General features: G+C 36.3%; 1 protein-coding gene across 4 annotated transcripts in view; it reads right to left on the bottom strand.

Moving 5' to 3' along the window:
- Positions 1-477: 477 nt before the first annotated feature.
- mad1l1 (mitotic arrest deficient 1 like 1) overlaps positions 478-19,986 on the bottom strand; it is a 71,411-nt gene continuing 51,902 nt past the window's right edge. For 2 of the 4 annotated variants that reach the window (XM_052585522.1, XM_052585523.1), the window contains exon 18: positions 478-1,029. In XM_052585522.1, coding sequence (XP_052441482.1) covers positions 868-1,029 — 162 coding nt within the window. In that variant the 3' untranslated portion in view covers positions 478-867. Of the gene's footprint in view, positions 1,030-7,045; positions 7,100-19,986 lie in introns of those variants that run through there. The other 2 variants (XM_052585521.1, XM_052585525.1) reach the window with 2 other exon arrangements.

The raw sequence follows: 19,986 nt of genomic DNA, 5'->3' as shown, positions 1-19,986 counted from the left end.
CACAGTGGCACTTTCCATCGCTAGTGCGACAGATTTATCACAAAATTCATCTGAAAGCAGTCTGAGTCATCAATTTAAACTTAATGTGTGTAGGATAGGAAACTGTGACATTTTATGTGGCATTCAAATAAAGATGATAGAGAGAGAGAGGAAAAAAGTAATAATTGCTGCCAGCTAAAACGGCCAGGGAATTTAAATACTCCCACATCCACTAGGATTTGGTGCCAAATTCTACAAAGCAAACGTTTAAAAGACATGAAACTTGCATCCGAGCTCCTAGGCAACTATTGTGTTTTCAGTGGGGATATTAGTTTATCCTTAATTCAGCGGGGAGTTGATTACAATAATCACTAGGTTACTTGAGTTGCTTGAAGTAAAACACAATACAAGCAGTATCCAAATGTGCGTATGAATCATTATTCACTTGAACACAGAGAATGCTTTGAAATCTGTTAGATCCCAATACAAATAATAGACTGAAAAGTTGAATACGTCTTTATTTTGTTCTCAATACAGGCAAATAAACTGCCATCAAACATGATGCTTGTAAAAAGAGGACTGCACGTGTTCAGGTTTTTCTTGTACACATTAACCATTTCGTAAACAACATAGTGTGGATTTATAGCATTAAAAGAAAAATACACAATCACTGTATTACTGAAATGTTGGCATATAGATTGTCACGTTATGATGACCTTCAACTATTCAATGCTTGATCTGTAAAAAAAAAAAAAAAAAAATGCAAATGAAAAATGATCAGCTTGTACGCCCAGGAGTTCTGTAGTTGTCAGTGTCTTGCTATGTGTGTGTGTGAGAGAGAGAGCGTGTTCCCTGAACACACCGTGTGGTTGAGCAATGATGGGTAAATCAGGTGACAGTCTGGCGGCTGAACAGCTCGATGGTGACCGCGCTGAGGAATACGGGGATGCTCTTCTGATGGAAGAGATGCAGATCTACTAGTCCAGTTAGAGTGCGGGAAAAATCTGTCTCCAACAGCTGCATGCTGCCGCTGCCTACCGGACCACTAGACTGGAGAGAGAGAGAGAGAGAGAGAGAGAGAGAGAGAGAGAGAGAGAGAGAGAGAGGGAGAGGGAGAGAGAGAGAGAGAGAGATAGAGAGAGAGAGAGAGAGAGAGAGAGAGAGAGAGAGAGAGAGAGGGAGAGAGGTGTCTGTTTAAACATTTGTAACATGACTAAAAATCTAAAATATCTTAAACTGTGTTCCGAAGATAAACTGAGGTCTCACGGGTTTGGAACGACATGAGGATGAGTTATTAATTACATAATTTAGATTTTTGGTTCAACTAACCCTTTAATGTCATTTTTGGCCTGATAGGTGTCAAAATAATTCAGTGCTTGGATGCACAGCACGATGCTGTGAATGAGTCTGCATCGATCCGAAAAACAAAAACAAAACAATAGTCTAGATATTTAAAACATATTTAAATAGACCTATAATACATATTATAGTTTTATTTTAGGCTAAAGTAACTTGCGTATTAATAAAAAAGTTTTGTATGTCCTACAGAAGCAAAGCACTTGGATGTTTCTTTTTTTAGAAAAACAATATGCATGAATGAGAAAATAAGGTGCAGGATGTGCTTGACTTTAAAAGTTATTAATCTTTATAAGCCACAAAATAAAGATCTCACTGCATTGACACATGACTGACACATTCCTGCAGTGTCTCTCAGACAGTGTGCCATCCCGGATCCCGAATGAATGGTCAGATACAGAATTACAGTATTTTAACATTTCTGTCTTGGCGTGTGCACACGCAAACATAGTCTATGTCGTCTTACCTGAACGTTTGGGGAACAGTTGAGGGAAAATATCTGATGTGTAACAAATGTAAGATCCATACAATATAAATATATAAACCTGCTGCCGTCTGTGCCATTCTGGTTTATATCAAGCTGTGATTAATGACAAGCTCTTAGTAAGCAGAAGACACACACTGATGTTAAACAATATTAAAAAAAAAAAAAAAAAAAAAAAAAAAAAAAGCAAAATTTGGGGATTAGTCTGGGTTGGGTTCGTTAACGGAATAAAATGTTGTCTTCTGTATTCTATTCTGAAATTTGCCTGAGAATTAATAAAATTGTTAATCACGCAAAAACATATAAAAACTAACAGTCATTAACTAACAGAAACCAAGTAAGAAAGGTCACTAGCAAGTCAAACAACATTCAAGTTTATATAAGGCTGAGAGTAATGATAAGCTCCGAGAAGCAGAAGACACAAACCAACAATCCGTTGCCAAGCAAGTAAAAAACAACAACAACAACAAAAAGTAACTGTCTACTAACAGGGACCAAGTAACAAAGGACAAATAAACTGAATCACTCACTAACAGATATTCACCAAGTCAAACACAGTTTATATCAAGCAGTCAGCACGGTTTAAGTTTACTAATAATATGCAGCCAAATGGCAATAAAATGCTCGATTTCCCTTTACGTACATACATCCCTCAAAAGCATCAAAGAAATAAAGCCACGAGTCTGTGATTAATTGCTTGCCCAGAGAAGAACCAAGAGGGAGCAAAAACAAAATGAGGGCATCAATGCACAATGGTGCTCTCCATGTCGAATCTTTTTAAATCCGACCTCCATAAGGAGAAGTTAGCATCAAATCTGTTTTACATTCACAGGGAAAAGAGGACTCTTGTAAAGATGCATTCTTTTTTTTGCTGTGATTTATGAAGCACCATAATAGTATTCCTGCCTCATAACACCACAGCACCCCCTTGACACCAGACCTTCTAATACCTGTCCCACCAAAACCGAGCGCATATGAAAATGCCTTTCCTTTGTCTCCAACTTGGTTTTGTTTTCTATTTTCCCAGATCGCATTTTAATAAAAGGTCAGCCGGTATATTATTGAGAGGGAGTTATTCAGATTGTGACCTTATCAATGCATTTTTGTATTGCCACCACCACAAAAGGGTGTTATGAACAATACTTGACCTTTCAGCTAACAACAAGTTTGTGTTGATTTTGAAACCTTCCCTTAAGTCCACATGAGAGAAGAGAGAAAGACTATTATAAAATGAGAAGAAAAACGATTAACTTTGGGTATAGTGGGACCAACAGACAATAAAAGAATTAGTATCCTTTCTCTTCTTTCTCCTTCATCTTTGCATTCTCAACGGATGCCCAGTTATTTTGTAATTCCCAACACTGTCAAGCAAGGATCCATCAAACTCCTCACAGAACTTCATGTAATGGCATCTCCTGCTGAGCTTTCTTTCTAGAGGATCGACTCCATCTCGTTTCCTCACTTCTAAGAGTTTGTCAAATGCAGCATTTGGACTGAAGGGGTGTGAAGTGAATAATTACAACATTTTGCATTTGACCCAAACAGCTGTTTCTTACTGAGGACGTAAAAATGAATGTGTAAAAACCGTATTTAGAGAGTGAGGGGGGAGACAAATATGCTTGCCTAGATTTTGCTCAAGATGCATTTTCAGTACATGGAGTGACACCTGTAATGACTCAGCCTTTAGGAGCTTCCAGGGACTTACACTGTAACAGCCTATATACTGTATCTCCTAACAACTCCAGAGAGAATCAACACACACCACGAACGGCCACCAGCACAAATACCAAATAAATACATAGTCCTGAAAAGTAAAAACGGCTGGTCTCAAGAGGAGATTTTACAATATACATTCTGTCTGAAGTCATCAATCTCCACACATACAAATAGACAAGCAATTTTCTGAACCAATCTCACTACAGCAGAACGAAAAACATCTTACATTACCATTAAAACGTTTGGCATCATATTATGTACTGTCAAAAATGAGAGTAATGACATTTATAAATATTACAAAAGATTTCGATTACAAATTAATGTTGTTCTTCTGAGCTTTCTATTCATTAGAGAACACTGAGTGTTTTCCACAAAAATATTAAGCACCACAACTGTTTTTCACTCTGAGGATAAGAAATGTTTTTGAGCACCAAAGCAGCATATTAGAATGATTTCTGAAGGATCACGTGACACTGAAGACTGGCGTAATGGCTGTTGAAAATTCAACTTTGTTATCACAAAAATAAATTACATTTTAAAATTCAAGAATTCGAAATTCAAACTGAATTTAGTTATTCTAAATTCTATTAACATTTCACAATATTACTGTTTTTTTTTTTTTTTTTAATAAATGTGTCCTTGGTGAGCATAAGAGAATATTTTCAATTTACCAAAACATCAAAAGTTCTGTATAAGAGGGGATAAAAACTGAAGTAATACAAAGTTTGCAATGAGCCCAGTAAACACATACACAAAAAAAACGTCATGATCCAGTTGGATCTTTGAGCCATTTGTTGGTGCGAGAACATCCCACCGAGCTTAAAGACAGGAAACGGGAAGCTGTCATCGCATCGAGTGTCAATCAGGCGGAGGTGTGTGAAGAGCAGTAATTGGCTGTTAAATTAGCTTTATCTACTGATTAGGCAGATGTATAATTAGTCAACTGCTCCTTGCTAATGGCATATCATACTTTACCACATCCATGACATGAGATACAACACATGCACTGCAGATAAAAAGCTACATTAGCAACTCAATTTCACACTAAATTTGACATATATAGACTAGAAAACAAACATTTTAGTTCAAAATGGGTACAAAAAGTATTATTACATGTCGTCACAATGTATGTCACTGTATGAAATAATTTCAAAATATCTATGAACTGAATTTTACATATACATTTTTACATATACCCCAGAAATAGATTCAACCTAGCTGCTGTTTTCACAAACATGAGGTGGTTTGTAGGAAAAACAACAGATGTGTTTAGAGGGGAAAATCTCCATTTATGATGTCATTGACAACAGATGGAGTAGATCTAGTGACTTTCTAAAATATCCTGAAAATGTGACTAGCAATTGTTTCCCCATTTCTCAGATGCAACTTTGACAGTGTAGTTCTTTGCGTTCATGAAGACATGTAGACTGTTGATTTAAAATAATTAGGCTAAAAATAAATGTATTTATTAGTACTTGCAGACCCAAAGTCAAACTGAACTTTAATGAAACAAATATATCTTTAAATATATAGAATATGCAGGTCTAATAAAAACGGCACACACAACTTTTCCCACGATTAACCGTGAGCTGGTTGAAAATTGATTCAAATAAGTGACAATTCAAATCGGCTGACATGCTAAACAAATTACGATTCAAATAGGGGTAGGAGTTTACATAAATGTATGTCTGAGAGGAACTTACTGTCTTTAGAAAAGTTTAAATGGTATTTTTTCTTTTCATCTTGCCTCTGTATAATGCATATTAAAGTTCATAAGTGCAGAGCTTCTTTGTTTACAGCGGAAACCAAGGAAACACTTTAAGTGCCACCTGTTGGCAGAGAGTGAATCTGTGTCTCGTTTAGCTCATCTGCGGTTTCATGCAGATTTAAAGGTGCTGTAGGGAACTTTTGTAAAAAAGAGTCAAACCATTCTGTTTTTGCTTAAAATTTTGAAATTATATAATCAAATTTAGATTAAAAGCTGCTCATGTTGCATGTATGCCACATCTTTGTTTGAATCATGATTAAATGCAGTGGTTGCCATTTCATTTTAAATGTAAAGAGCATCGACAAAGCCTTATTTTGTTTATATGAAAGATGTATTTTATTTGGGGCTTGTTTTAAAGTTTCAGTTTAGTTTTGTTATTTACAATTAGATTATATTTAAATTCAGTCATTTAGCAGACGCTTTCATCCAAAGCGACTTACAAATGAGGACAACAGAAGACTACTAGATTCATTCAAATACATTTGGCTTATTTTATTTATTTATTTATTATTATTGTTTAAAATAGTATTTAGGCATCTCCCAAATTTGGTTACAGGAAATGAATACCATAAAACTAATACAATGTTATTAAACTATTTTTCCTTGCACTTATGCCATGAATTGGAAATGTTTATAGAAAAAAAACTGAATAAAAGGTCCATTGGCAATCTAGTTCGTGCAACATTTTTGCTGTGTCTACAGCGAGTGCTTTATGATCTCCTAACTGAGCGAGTGTCAGCCAAGAGACTGCAGAGAGGACCGCCTCTCCAACTGGAGGAGAGGAGACATAAATGAATAATCAGATTTATGCAAATGAAAAACAAAAAGGTTCAATTTAAATGCAGATTTTGACATTTTGCCTAAAAAAAAACGAAAAAAAAAAAAAAACGAAAAACAAAAACAAGATGAGTGGCAGAGTAAATTCTCAAGACTATTTTTTTTATCATTTATAGGACTGGTAACTGAAAAGTGATTACAATTCTAGAAATCAGTTACACAAGTAAAAAAAATAATAAATAAAAAAATTTTATGTGACTGGCTTCCAGTGTCATCCGCGTCCAGCTAGTTTCAGCTGTACAAAACAGCTAGTTTTTCAGTTTGATATTGCAAATTGGTGTCTTAACTTACTATTTTAATGTATTATCTTAATTATGAACACACTGGTTTGTAGTGCAAACAGTTTTACCATTTACTACACGTTGTTATTTCCCTATAGCGGCTTATGAACCAGAAGTCTCGCCCGTAGGCTTACTTCAGCATTGAGGAATATAGTGGATAGACAGTGAGAGAATATTGGCCTGAGTTCTCAGATCACCTAAGAAACTGCATACCAACACCCTGGAATCCATTCTCAACCCCCCAGTACTACCATTTTCTTTTTCATCTTCTATGAAACTCTCACACATTCTCTTGGGTGTTTGAAACTACTTTTTTATTTGCATCTCTCAGTTGCTACAGTTGTAAAACATTCTCTTGCCAGAGTGTTTTTGTATCTTCAGTCTAAACCAATTAAAATGTATCAGTACAAAACGCTTGCTGTCCTTACAAAACTTCTTTCCCCATGATACTCCACCACACGCAAACAACTGCTGCTGTCGTGACAGGCTAACACGACGGCTGACATATGCTTTATTAATGGTGAGAGAACTAGAAGGAATAAAAGTGAGTGTCGATCTGTGAAAGAATGTCACATGGAATAGCACTCAAACTGCGTCAGGAAACTCTCTCCACTCGACAGCTGTGTTGGATGATGTCTGCTAGTTTAGGCATTCGATCTTCAATAGACTCAGCAGTCTCTAGGGATCAAAACAAACCTCCATCCACTCAGTACATTTCACGATTTCTCCAGAATACAAGAGAGAGTTAACGCATGAACACACATGCACATGCTGGATGTTTGGCTAGAATCTATAAAAATGTTTTGCATGGATTAATCTTGACCGGATGTTCTTAGATATTACATACAGTCAAATCATATCAAATCATTGTTAAGCCCTAAAAATCACTCTTACACAATTTTTCTGCATCAAGAAAAAGAAGAACATAAAAAAATGAGAGGTTAGAATGTCAAATTTACTTTAAAATCCCATGGAATCTTGGATATGCCAACAGGATAGTAAATGGCACATTTTCTGTTCAGTGTGTCCACAACTTTTGCTCAAAGAATTTCCATAAGGACTTTTGTACCATGAAGAGAGATTTTACAGTAAATAAATACTAAAAGGATAAATACTCACTTCATTATTTCAGTTTAACATAAAATTTCCATAAATAAATAATAATATTCATACAAATAGTGCTTAAAAAAGTTATTCGAACACCACCACACAGTGTAAAGTTTTAACCACAGCTGCCCTAAACAGTATTGATTATTACCCAAAATTATTCTTTATATATATTTTTAAGTTTCTTAATTGTTATTGTATTGTGATGTGTGTAAGCTTTTTTAGTCACAGTAGTCTTTCTAATGCTAAATTATAATTATTGTTGTTATCCATGAATTTTCAAATACCGTATTTTTCGGACTATAAGTCCGCACCTGAGTATAAGTCGCACCAGTCCAAAAATACGTCATGAAGAAGAAGAAACAAAAACATAGGTCGCACTGGACTATAAGTCGCTTTTATTTAGAACCAAGAACCAAGAGAAAACATTACTGTCTCCAGCCATGAGAGGGCGCTATATGTTTTCAGTGTAGACTACAGGAGCAGTGAGCAGCATAGAGCGCCCTCTCGCGGCTGGAGACGGTAATGTTTTCTATTGGTTCATTTTTCTCTTGGTTCATGTTGAATTAATTTTGATAAATAAGTCGCACCTGACTTTAAGTCGCAGGACCAGCCAAACTATGAAAAATAGTGCGACTTATAGTCCGGAAAATACAGTATACTGTTTTACAAGGCAGGCAGAAAAAAAATTGTAAAGCACTTTATTTTTTATTTTTTTATGCAGATGCAAAATTACAGTCAATAACAACAGAGACTATGGAAAAGTACCTAAAACAATGCCAGAAAGAATGTAAGCTGATATTGGATTAACCATTACAGAAATATAAAAAATGGTTTTGGTTATCACCAATCCTGTTAGTTTAGGGCAGCTTTTGCAGAAACCTTACATTGGGTGCTGGTGTGATACATTTGTTAAGCACTGTATATATATATATATATATATATATATATATATATATATATATGTGTGTGTGTGTGTTTGTGTGTGTGTGTGTGTCTGTGTCTGTGTGTGTGTGTGTGTGTGTGTGTGTGTGCATACACTCACTCGCTATAATACATATGTAAATAAATAGTACATATATTGACTAAAGAAATTTTATTTTTAACCAGGCTTGGAAATCTTGGAAAATTGTCTGATTCTAGAGAGGTTCTAGAAAGCATTTGATTGCACCTTTCTAGCTACTTCTTTTCTCAACTTATTCTTCAGTTATGATTTAATGGGGTTTTAAGTCTTCATATTTCAAATGTATGACCTCAAGAGCTATGTGTAGCAATAAATATAATAATCACTGGTGTGTCAGAAGTAGTTCAAGGCACCACAGTGGATCCATGAAATAGATTCAGAGTTCAAGCTGTGAATGCAAATGATATTGATCAATACAGGATAGCAAGTAGTTCAGTCTGAGAAAGAGAAACTCTTCCAAACACAGCAGTAGAGGACCTGATTAAACAGTCCACAACAGTGTATTGACTGTGGCTGGACAGGCAGGGGAAGACTGAGATTCACTTCTTCACATAAACTGCACAGACAGGGTCCAAAAGCAACTTTGCCACACCTGCAAATGGTGGGTGACATGATAAAATATATCAGCCGTTATTACTTCCTACCTGGCAGAAAAATGTAGTATGCACTTTTTAAATTAGATAATAATAATAAAATAATACTTCATGCTGTGTGTATCTTTCTCTCCCTTTTTTGGCTTTACGTGAAAAAAATATTCCATATGTGTCTCTACATGGAGATGAAAATCTAAGAGTCCTCCAAAAGTGTCAGTCATTTAAGAAGAAACTCTTATTGGGTTGCAAATTTGATTGCGGGGAACGTTTCAACAAAGTGAAATACAACCAAGAGATGAACAAAGTTATGGAGCATTTGCAATAAAACTCGCATAAACGGATTTCTACAGAACAGCTGCAGATGATGTGACCGTAAGCAAATAAATATAGGTGAATATAACAGTGACGGGTTGCTAGGAAGGCTTATTTGATGGTAACCAATCGCCAGGTAGGCATATAGCTGTGACAGGCAGACACATATAACAGTGTCCTGTATGGAAAGAGGTTACCCCAGTTGACGTTTATCCATCTTCACCTGTACAAATGAACACTGAGCATCAGCAGCTAATTAGGCACATGGGAGTGACGTCAACGCCCCTCTTCAACTGATTAGCTAGAGAAGCTGTCAGTCTAGAACTAGAGGACCAATGATGATAAAAGCTCGCCTTGATTTACTTGAAACTCTAACTGCAACATTTGGAAAAGCAAGCACAGAACATGGAAACAATTGTGTAGGAATAAATAGTATAAAAATACAAAAAATAAAATATGGGCAGAAAATGTTTGAGAGAACAAAAAACAGAGGAAAACATATTTTTGTGTGCAAGTTGGATAATTTTACATTAGTATTTCAGTTTTGTGCATTTTGATTTTAAATGTGCTTCGATTCATGCTTATTTTTTTGTTAATACATTTTTTGTTTTCTATTCTGAATTTTTTTTTTTTTTACTTGTGTGTAATATATTATATAACTTGAATTTTAGAGTTTTGGCTTCATGCTTATTTTTTTTTTTTTCGTGACTGCAATACTTTTGGTGGAAAATTTATCCCATAGACACTTGCAAGTTCATCTACAGCTAATCAAAGCTATTTTATCTTTTGGAGCTCATCTCCAAAATCTAATACATGATTTAAACCCCTCAAAATAAACTTCAAACTCAAAAGCACAGCATCTCATTAGAAAATGATCCAGGGAATGAAGAAAATGTATCGACCATGCAAGTGAACTTTACGTCTTTGCTTTGATTTTTATTATATTAATGCATATTGTCATAAATTACTGTTACCAGTTCTCTGAAGTTCCCTCACTTGCAAACATATTCTTGATTTCACTCTCATTAATAGCTCATCAGTGAGTTTAATCAGCGAGTCTATCAAAAGGTGTAATCATCCCCTGATTGGATGAGAGGAAATGCCAGAACGCTGATCAAAACATCCATAGATATACCTGCTGTTCCGATGTTGACAATCAAAGCAGCCCTACTGTTACCATGGAGATTATCAAAGCCAGAATCTTCGTCATCCTGACCTTTGAGGTTAGAGCAAGACATTGCATCGGCAAAGGTTAACACATGGACACACTTAACTGTCAGTTAGTTTAGGCTCAGAGGATGACATTTTGAAGCCATTATAAAGGCTATGTGGATGATTTACATAATGAATACAGGTCAAAGCTTAAGACACAATGATCAGCTATGAACTTTAAGTAAATTCTACTCTTATTTAAATAGAAAATGTTGATAATTAAATATCAACAGGTTTATTTCAGATATTTAAAATATATGTTAATGACTATTTGAACATTTTGATTCAGTAATCTTATCCTATATTGCACAATATATGTTGTTAAAAACATAAATGTATTTACTTATATTATATATATATATAATTTTTATTATATAAAATATCGGTCCAAATATATCAGCCTGGGCAATACATCAGTGGAACACTATTGGAGAAATAATTTTTTAATTGGCTGGTAAGTAGTCGGATGTACATGATCTCACTTATTACACAGCTTCTTGCTACATAAGTAAACAATTAGACAAAATATTGATTTGAGGTCTGCTACATGAGCAAGCTCACAAAACACAAGAATTTCTACTTAATATTTCTCAGCAACAAGGGATTACATCACAATACAGCTCTGTCTGCTTTAAAGCAGGCACAATACTAGAAATCTAATGAGCAATAACTAATGTAAATAGCATACATTTTTTCCCTTTGCTTTAAGTTGCAAATTAAAATAATTTATTGTTCAGTCACCTAGCAGTGTATTATCCCTTACATACATACCGTAATTCCTCAAATAAAAGCCGGGTCCCTTTATTTACCTGAACTGCAGAAGGTAACAGTCTTTTATTTGAAGCAGGCTTTTATTAGAGGCAGCCCTTTATTTTTAATTCCATCTGTTTGATAAGTAATTGTTTTAAATATCCCGTTTTAAATTAAAAGCAACAGCGTTCCAGTGGACAGAGATAATAACATTAGCACAGAATCAATCACCAAAAGAACCAGTTCGGTTCAGACGCGCTCTGTGTCAGTCTGCTTCACGCTGAATCATACATCGCAGTATCATCAGCTCCTCGGTTCTTGAATTGGACGTGTCAGACAGAAACGGTTCTCGGTTCAGTGTACTGGTGATCCGAAAACTGATGCAACCGGTTTTTGACTCGAGAACGAGAAACACTCCGGCAGTGGGCGTGTATGTTCGTTATCTGGCTCTGCTGCACAAATTTTCCCCCGGCTTTTATTTAAGACCTGTGTCAGGTGTCCTGACATTTTATCCTACCCAGTCAGATTTTCCTACCCGGGTTTACTACGTACGCGCACATAAATATCGCATCCTTTGTCTCATGCTAAACAACGATATTTAATGTATCTGCATTACTGTAAGGGTAGGTTTAGGGTTGGGGTAGGTGTAGACTTTAATAAAAACGCAATCTAATTGGTAGAAAATAATATTTATTGTTGGTTTCCTGTAACTGTATCCCTTCTAGCTACAACCGCGAATATAACACATAATTACTGTATTTGCAGTACTGTAAGGGTATGATTAGGGTTGTGGTAGGGGTAGCCGTTAATAAACCATAACTTTACAGTAGCATTTTTCGTTGTGGAATTGTACTATCCAGTTTTAGTGGTAGGTAGGAAACTCTGACAGCGTAGGACAAATCGACAGAACACCGGCCTTTATTTGTCCGTCTTGACCACGCCCCCGGCCACTATAAGAGGCCCAGCGTTTATTTAACTAACGGTTTCTATTTGAGGAATTACGGTATATATATATATATATATATATGTATATATATATATATATATATATATATATATATGTATATATATATATATATATGTATATATATATATATATATATATATATATATATATATATATATATATATATATATATATATATATATATATATATATGTATGTATATGTATGTATATGTATATGTGCACATGCTGTTAACTGTATATTCAAAACTAAACTTGTTTGCACTTGTGCTATAACGCCGAAAATAACTTATATTGCACTTCCAGTTGTTATCGTGCAGATAAGAGCAATAAATCAATCAAATCTGTAAAGGGTCTACTTTTTCTGTATACACCCATGATAAAAACAAAACGCTATACTTTTGTAGAATAAAGAAAATAAACAGTGTGCGTTATCTGCCATCTCTGTCTCTGTCACCTCTCTTCACAAACACCTAAATGAAACAAACCGAATCTCAGAGAATACTTGCCTCAAATACAAGAGAAATATATCTATAGAAAGCCTAAAATGTCTAATGTTAAATAAACAGATTCAAGTAAAAAACAAATAATAATTTTTATGTAATTTGTATGAAAGTAAGGACTGGTCCAGTTTCTCCTGTATCGTCTTATTATTGATAATGTGTTCCCGCCTACCTCTTAGCGCGCTGTTCATATGGAAATTAACTGAGGTGAGCCAGGTAATCACGTACATGCTTCCGAGAAATGACATAAAACATAAATAATCATCATAGAAATTTACTTTTTTTACTCTTCTACATGGCCATGGTGAAGTTGAGTTCCATCACAGACTACTGGCAGCAGAACAATCTTTTCTCTGTTCCTTTTCCTGCCACAATCATGTCAAATGACAGATACCGCACCATTTCATGGAATCTGCACATGAGTCACCCAGATGCAGACCAGGACAATGACAAAAAAAGGGGCACAGCTGGACATGACCATGTCTTTTCAGGGTCAGGCCCCTTAGGACACAATCCGGCTTGCATGTAAGGCCATCTATCAACCAACAAAAAATTTGGCAGTGGATGAAAGAATGGTGGCATGCAAAGCAAACACAGGAATGACTCAGTACATGAAAGCCAAGCTAATCAAATAGGGCTTCAAGTTGTTTGTTCTTGCGGATTCATCAAATGGATATACTGCAGATTTTGGCGTTTACACAGGAAAGAACCACTTTCCCACAGGTCATGGACTTTCATATGATGCTGTGACATCTCTGTTGGACCGTACAGTTTTGGGTTCTGGGTACCATGTATAATTTTTACACTAGTCCCAAGCTCCTAAGAGACTTGTTTGCTTTGAAGTTCGGTAAATGTGGGACTTACAGAGACAACAGGAAAGATTGCCCTCGGAATGCAGCTAACTCACTCACCAAAAAATCTGTGATCTGCTCCATCAGGTGGATTTGAGACAAACATCTTGTGTTTGTGAAATGGATGGACACACGAGAGGTGTCTGTCTGCTCCACCATCCATGCTGCTTACACAGGAGACAATGTGCAGAGGAGGGCGAAAACAAAATGGATGGAGGAAAAAGAGTTTTCCACGTCCTGCACCTGTGTCTGCCTACAACCAGCACATGGGGGGTGTTGACCTGTCTGATCAGCTGTTACAATACTACAGTACACAGCACGAAACAATGAAGTACACTTAGCAACTTCTACACTACTTGGACATTGCTGCCACCAAGGCTTTTATTGTACACAAAGAGCTTTATGGCACCATGACCCACAAGGAGTTTATGAAAGAAATAATTGCAGAGCTCTGTGGTGTGTCACAGAAAATAACACCAAAGCGGACCAGTGCTGTTCTATTAGTCTTTAGCCATTTAGATGTGTATAAGAAACTGAAAAAAGCACAAATGTCAGGGCATGACAAAACTTCTCCAGGCCCCAAAAATAACCTTAGACTCCAGAGGGTTAACAGAAATGCCCTGGCAAACAGAACACCCTAGCAATGCACTAACAACTCTCTATAACACCTTAGCAGCATCACAGAAATGCTCTTGACCTATAACACCCTAGAAACGTGGAGGGAAGTTTAGCACAGGCACCACATTAGTGAGGCACCACTCACTGTTTCATCAAATAATGTTCATGTACAAGTTATAATTCAGTGGTTACAGGGAGGGATTATTTTTGCCCCTGGACTTCGTAAATTTCATTCTCTGAAGTGAATTAAATAGTCAGACAGGACTTCAAGGAGTTTAAATAGAGGACTTGATGCCCTGTTCCAAAAACACCCCCGCAAAAGCACACATTTCTGCCATGAATAGAGTGAGAGCTCTCGAGACCAATGTGCTCTTATGCTAAACCCTGCGACAAACAAAGAACATTTTGTCAAAGCACGCTAGACAGAATCAAGCCTTTTCAGCTGCATCCAGTTTATGTCTTCACATCACTGAATAAAAACATACAGCACAGCTTAAATATTGCAGATAAAAGGAAATTTAGACTTTGATCGGTCCTTTGAAGGTAAATTTTCTATTGGTGAGAAAATGTTAGATGGTGAAATTAATCTAATGTTATTTGAAAATGGAACATTGTATGCTACTAAGCAAATGTACCCACCATCAAAGCACCGAGACCCTAATTACAGCAAAGATGAGAGGACACAAGAGTATATAGTCTTCCTTTAAAGGTGCTGTAGGGAACTTTTGTAAAAAAATATTTTTTACATATTTATTAAACCTGTCATTATGTCCTGACAGTAGAATATGAGACAGATAATCTGTGAAAAAAATCAAGCTCCTCTGGCTCCTCCCAGTGGTCCTATTGCCATTTGCAGAAAGTCATGCGCTCCCGCTAAAAAACAACCAATCAGAGCTGCGGTCCGTAACTTTGTTTGTGTTCAAAATGTAGAAAAATGAACATAATACACCATGATTCCATTTTCCAAACCGTGTTTTTAGCTTGTCCTGAATCACTAGGGTACACCTATAATAAGTGTTTATATTCTGACTATTTTAGATTGCTTCAGGGGTACCGCGGCGGAGTAACCCAGTACCTTTGTGATTCTTCATAGACATAAACAGAGAGAAGTAGCTCTGGCTACAATGTTCTTCTGCAAGACGCAAGCAGTTCTGTTTACATTTACATTTACATTTAATCATTTAGCAGACGCTTTTATCCAAAGCGACTTACAAATGAGAAATGTTTATTAGCCGCTAGAGCGTCAAAAGTTCCCTACTGCAGCTTTAATGGAACGGTTCATGTTATCGAGCTACACTCATAAAAAATGCAAAAGTAACATAGAACTAGTTTTTTACATTTTCTTAGAAATGTTTGCTGCAATGATGATAAGGTATTCTATGTGGTTGCTGGGGGGCTGTGATGTCATTGTCAAGACATTCTTTACCATTGCTTTGTGGTTGCTAGTGTTTTGCTTGAAGTTGTATTGTTACTATTGTATATTATACATAACATTATGACCACTGACAGGTGAAGTGAATAACACTGATTATCTCTTCATCACAGCACCCGTTAGTGTGTGGGATGTATTAGAGTGAACCTCAAAGTTGATGTGTTAGAAGCAGGGAAACTGGGTAAGCGTAAGGATTTGAGCTTGTTTGACGAGGGCCAAATTGTGATGACGGGGTCGTGCATCTCCAACACTGGAGCTCTTGCAGGGTTTTCCTGGTCTGCAGTGGTCAGTATCTAACAAAAGTGGACAGGTGACAGGGTCATGGGCGGCCAAGGCTCACTGATGCACATGGGGAGCGAAGGCTGGTCCGTGTAAACCGATCCAACAGGCAAGCTACTGTAGCTCAGATTGCTCAAGAAGTCAATGCTGGTTCTGATGGAAAGGTGTCATAACACACAGTACATCGCAGTTTGTTGTGTGTGGGGCTGCATAGCCTCAGATCAGTCAGGGTGCCCATGCTGACCCCTGTCCATTGCCGAAAGCTCCAACAGTAGGCACATTAGCTTCAGAACTGGACCACGGAGCAATGGAAGAAGGTGGCCTGGTCTTATGAATGCCATTTTCTTTTATGTCACATAGTTTCATAAACTGACAGTTGAAGGTCTGGAATACATGACAGCTTTCATTGGCATAGGCCCGCCCATGAGGACGTTTGACCGACATGTCAAACAACCAATCACAATTAGTTTTCTTTCAGAGTCACATTTCGAGGCATGGAAATGTTGCCAAAATGACAGACTGGTGTGTAAAACTTTTGGACGTATTTGAAAGATTTTATGCCGTGAACTTTAAAGATTTCAAATGCATGCATCAGACGTTCAGCCAGCGATCGGAGGCCTAGAATAACATCACGTGGACGGCCGGGTTCGTGTGTGTCACTTACCTGGGGAACGCATGGCACCAGGATGCACTATGGGAAGAAGGCAAATCGGTGGAGGCAGTGTGATGCTTTGGGCAATGTTCTGCTGGGAAAACTTGCGATTCACCTGGGATTATGAACGCAATATTGCGTAGCTTCTCAGCGAACTTCAGCTCTGTCTATTAAGTGCCGCTCTATTTGAAAACAGGTGATCGACATTTACCGCTAATCACAGAACCAGCTTTACTGACGAGACATGGATGACAAGCGCATGCGATTAATCATGCAGCGCTAACAACGAGTTTGAGGTATTGACTTGGCCTCCAACTTTCCCAGATCTCAATCTAATCTGTTGAATGTGCTGAACAAACAAGTTTAGAGGACTCAATTTACAGGACTTAAATGATATGCTGCTAACATTCTGGTGCCAGATACTGTACTACAGCACACCGTCAGGGGTCTAAAGGAGTCCATGCCTCGACGGGTTGGGGCTGTTTTGGCAGCAAAAGGTGGACCAACACAATAATAGGAAGGTATTCATATTGTTTTGTCTGGTATGTGTATATCAAATATGTAATATGCAATATTTTATATTAAAGTTGATTAAGAAATACTTATAAAAAAAATGAAACAAAAAATAAATAAATACAAAACAAATACATTTATATGAAATAAAGGACTGGCTGAAAAATAAAACACACTAAAATAAAACCAATAGAAATAACTAATTACAAAATAAACAAACAGGAAACAACCAAAAATAGAACATTGTTGTAATATAAATATAGTTATCCTCACATGAAAAAAAAAATACAATTTCAAAACCCACCAACATATCTGTTTTAAAATGTAAACTGTGCTTGATTGGAGAAAGCAATACCACTGATAGAGGAAGCAATGTTTTAAAGTTTAACATTTTTTTAATGCATAAAACGCTAATTGATGGACTGGAGTCGTGTGGAGTACTTGTGGATTATACTGCTGTATTCATCAGCTATTTGGACTCTTATTCTGACGGCACCCATTCCCTGCAAAGGATCCACTGGTGACTGGTGAGTAAGTGATGTAATGCTAAATTTATGCAAATCAATTGTGATGAAATAAACTAAAATTTTCAGCTAATGTTTGCTTGAACTATTACTGTAAGGAAGCTTTGTCGGCCTCAAACAAACTGACCTCAAGCTGTTAAACTTTATTTATTAAACTATTTAATATAGGAGTGCTCCGATCACGATCGGCCGATCATTATGCGCATCTCGTCAGTAAAGCCGGTTATCTAATCAGCGGTTAATTCCATCAGGTGCGTGATTTCACATAGAGCAGCTGTTACTACACAGAGCCATTGTTAATAGAGAAGATGCGCAAATCCAGTTCATTTTCAGCGTTTATTGGTGCATCTTATCAGTTAACAACGACTCTGTGTAGTAACAGCTGCTCTATGTGAAATCACGCACCTGATGGAATTAACCGCTGATTAGAGAACCGGCTTTACTGACGAGATGCGCATTAACGATCGGCCGATCGTGATCGGAGCACCCCTAATTTAATTAAATGAAAAACAAAACTCAAATATTTACAAATTAGAAATGAGTCCATGAAAAAACAAATGCCAACTAAGCATCTCACAAAATAAAATGAACAAAATTAATACTTTAAAATGTAACTTTAATATCAAAAACCAACCTGAGAAGCACTAGACTATAAAGAATTAACACGCTGAAGTTTAATTGATGTTAACAGTGATGTTGCATTATTATTGAGTGTTGAAGTGTTCAAGAAGACAAGTACAAAAGGCCAAAAAAACATATACACACAGTGTCAAAATAAGGGATGTTAAGATTATGATCTGCCCTGTGGCAGATGCTTTCAGTTCAGCTACATTCAAGAGTCTGAAAAAAAGTTTTTGACTTATAGTCGAAATAAGTCTCTGATATCCAGACTTTTGACTATCAGCATAAAATTTGCCACTAATAGACAAACAACCAAAAAATCATCACCATATATTGTGTATGGAAAAACAGTTGGCTAATCCATCCCTAAAGTAGTTTTAACTAGATTTGAAGTACGGGCCAAAAGGATTGCAGCATCCTTGTGACACATTCTTAATGGCATCAGGTTTCCTACTTTATTTCTCTCTTAATTGTGACCATTGATTGATTATTTTCTCTGCCTGGCTCCCTGTTGAGATGAGCTCAGCAGGGAAAGAGGCTGATTGGTTTTGCGTCTGAGAAACTTCTGATTACTACTGGATCTGAAAACATAGCTGAGGGCAGCAATCACGGCACCTGACAATAACTGAACAATAACTGAAACCGAGTTAAGAGACGATAAGAGAGAATAGCAACTTAACTGCAAAACTGCTGGACAATGAAGCGGATGCTTCCATAGGTGTCGGCTGTTTTCAGATAAACACTGGAGAGCTAAAATTAAACTGTCAGATACTGTGATTGAGGGTTACGGTTAAATCTGTGTGTGTGTGTCTGCATATCGAAACATTGCAGTTATTTTCATGTCAAATCCCTGTCAAAGAGGGGCATCTATCTTGATAGATTTTACCAGCAAAACAAAATTGAGTATGAATGATTACAAGCAAGTATTTGTTTGATTTATAAACGTTTTTTTAATGCTTAAACTGTTAATGATGACTATTCTCATGATGAAATGGCATGCAAACGGTTGAAACATGGTATTTAGAAACTTTTACATGTCAAATATAAATGAGTTCATACTACGATCATGAATGATTTAGCGACATTTGCATTTTCTACACTAGTGAAATAAGCTATACCACTATAAAGCCTCATCTAATGCCTCAAACTTTTATATAAAATGGCTTTGAACATGATTAAATTGGCAGAGACAAAGATAATGTAATCTTAATTTAAAGATGGTTATACTATATTCTAAACATAAGCATTTACAACTATGGATGCATTGATATTGTAATTCCTTCCAATACTGATAAGCCAATAATTATTTTCATATTAAAGTTATGAAACATTAATTAAATGAAAAAAAAAAATTGATATTTGCTTTAGATTACATTTGACACTTTAACACTACATTGTTACTGTTTTTAAAAATAAAATTAAGTCAGCGTTAAATGACAGCAAATAAATCTTAATCTAAAAATAAGGACAATTAGCATGCACAATTTAATATAAATTAATGTTCAATGGCCATAAACTCAAATGCATCCCTATGTAAAACTTAACAAGAATTAATAATGATAAAACATTTTCTGCTGGGCACCTTGCAGGAATAATTGAGATTTAGAACTGTCAACCTAAAATTTGTCAATTATGTGTGTTTGGCCTCCGGTTTAGAAGAGTTAAGAA

Source organism: Carassius gibelio, chromosome A1, assembly GCF_023724105.1.
Source record: "Carassius gibelio isolate Cgi1373 ecotype wild population from Czech Republic chromosome A1, carGib1.2-hapl.c, whole genome shotgun sequence".
In the NCBI taxonomy this organism is placed as follows: Eukaryota; Metazoa; Chordata; class Actinopteri; order Cypriniformes; family Cyprinidae; genus Carassius; species Carassius gibelio.
The sequence above is the reverse complement of the archived record's forward strand: the minus strand, read 5'-3'. Positions and strand labels throughout refer to the sequence as shown.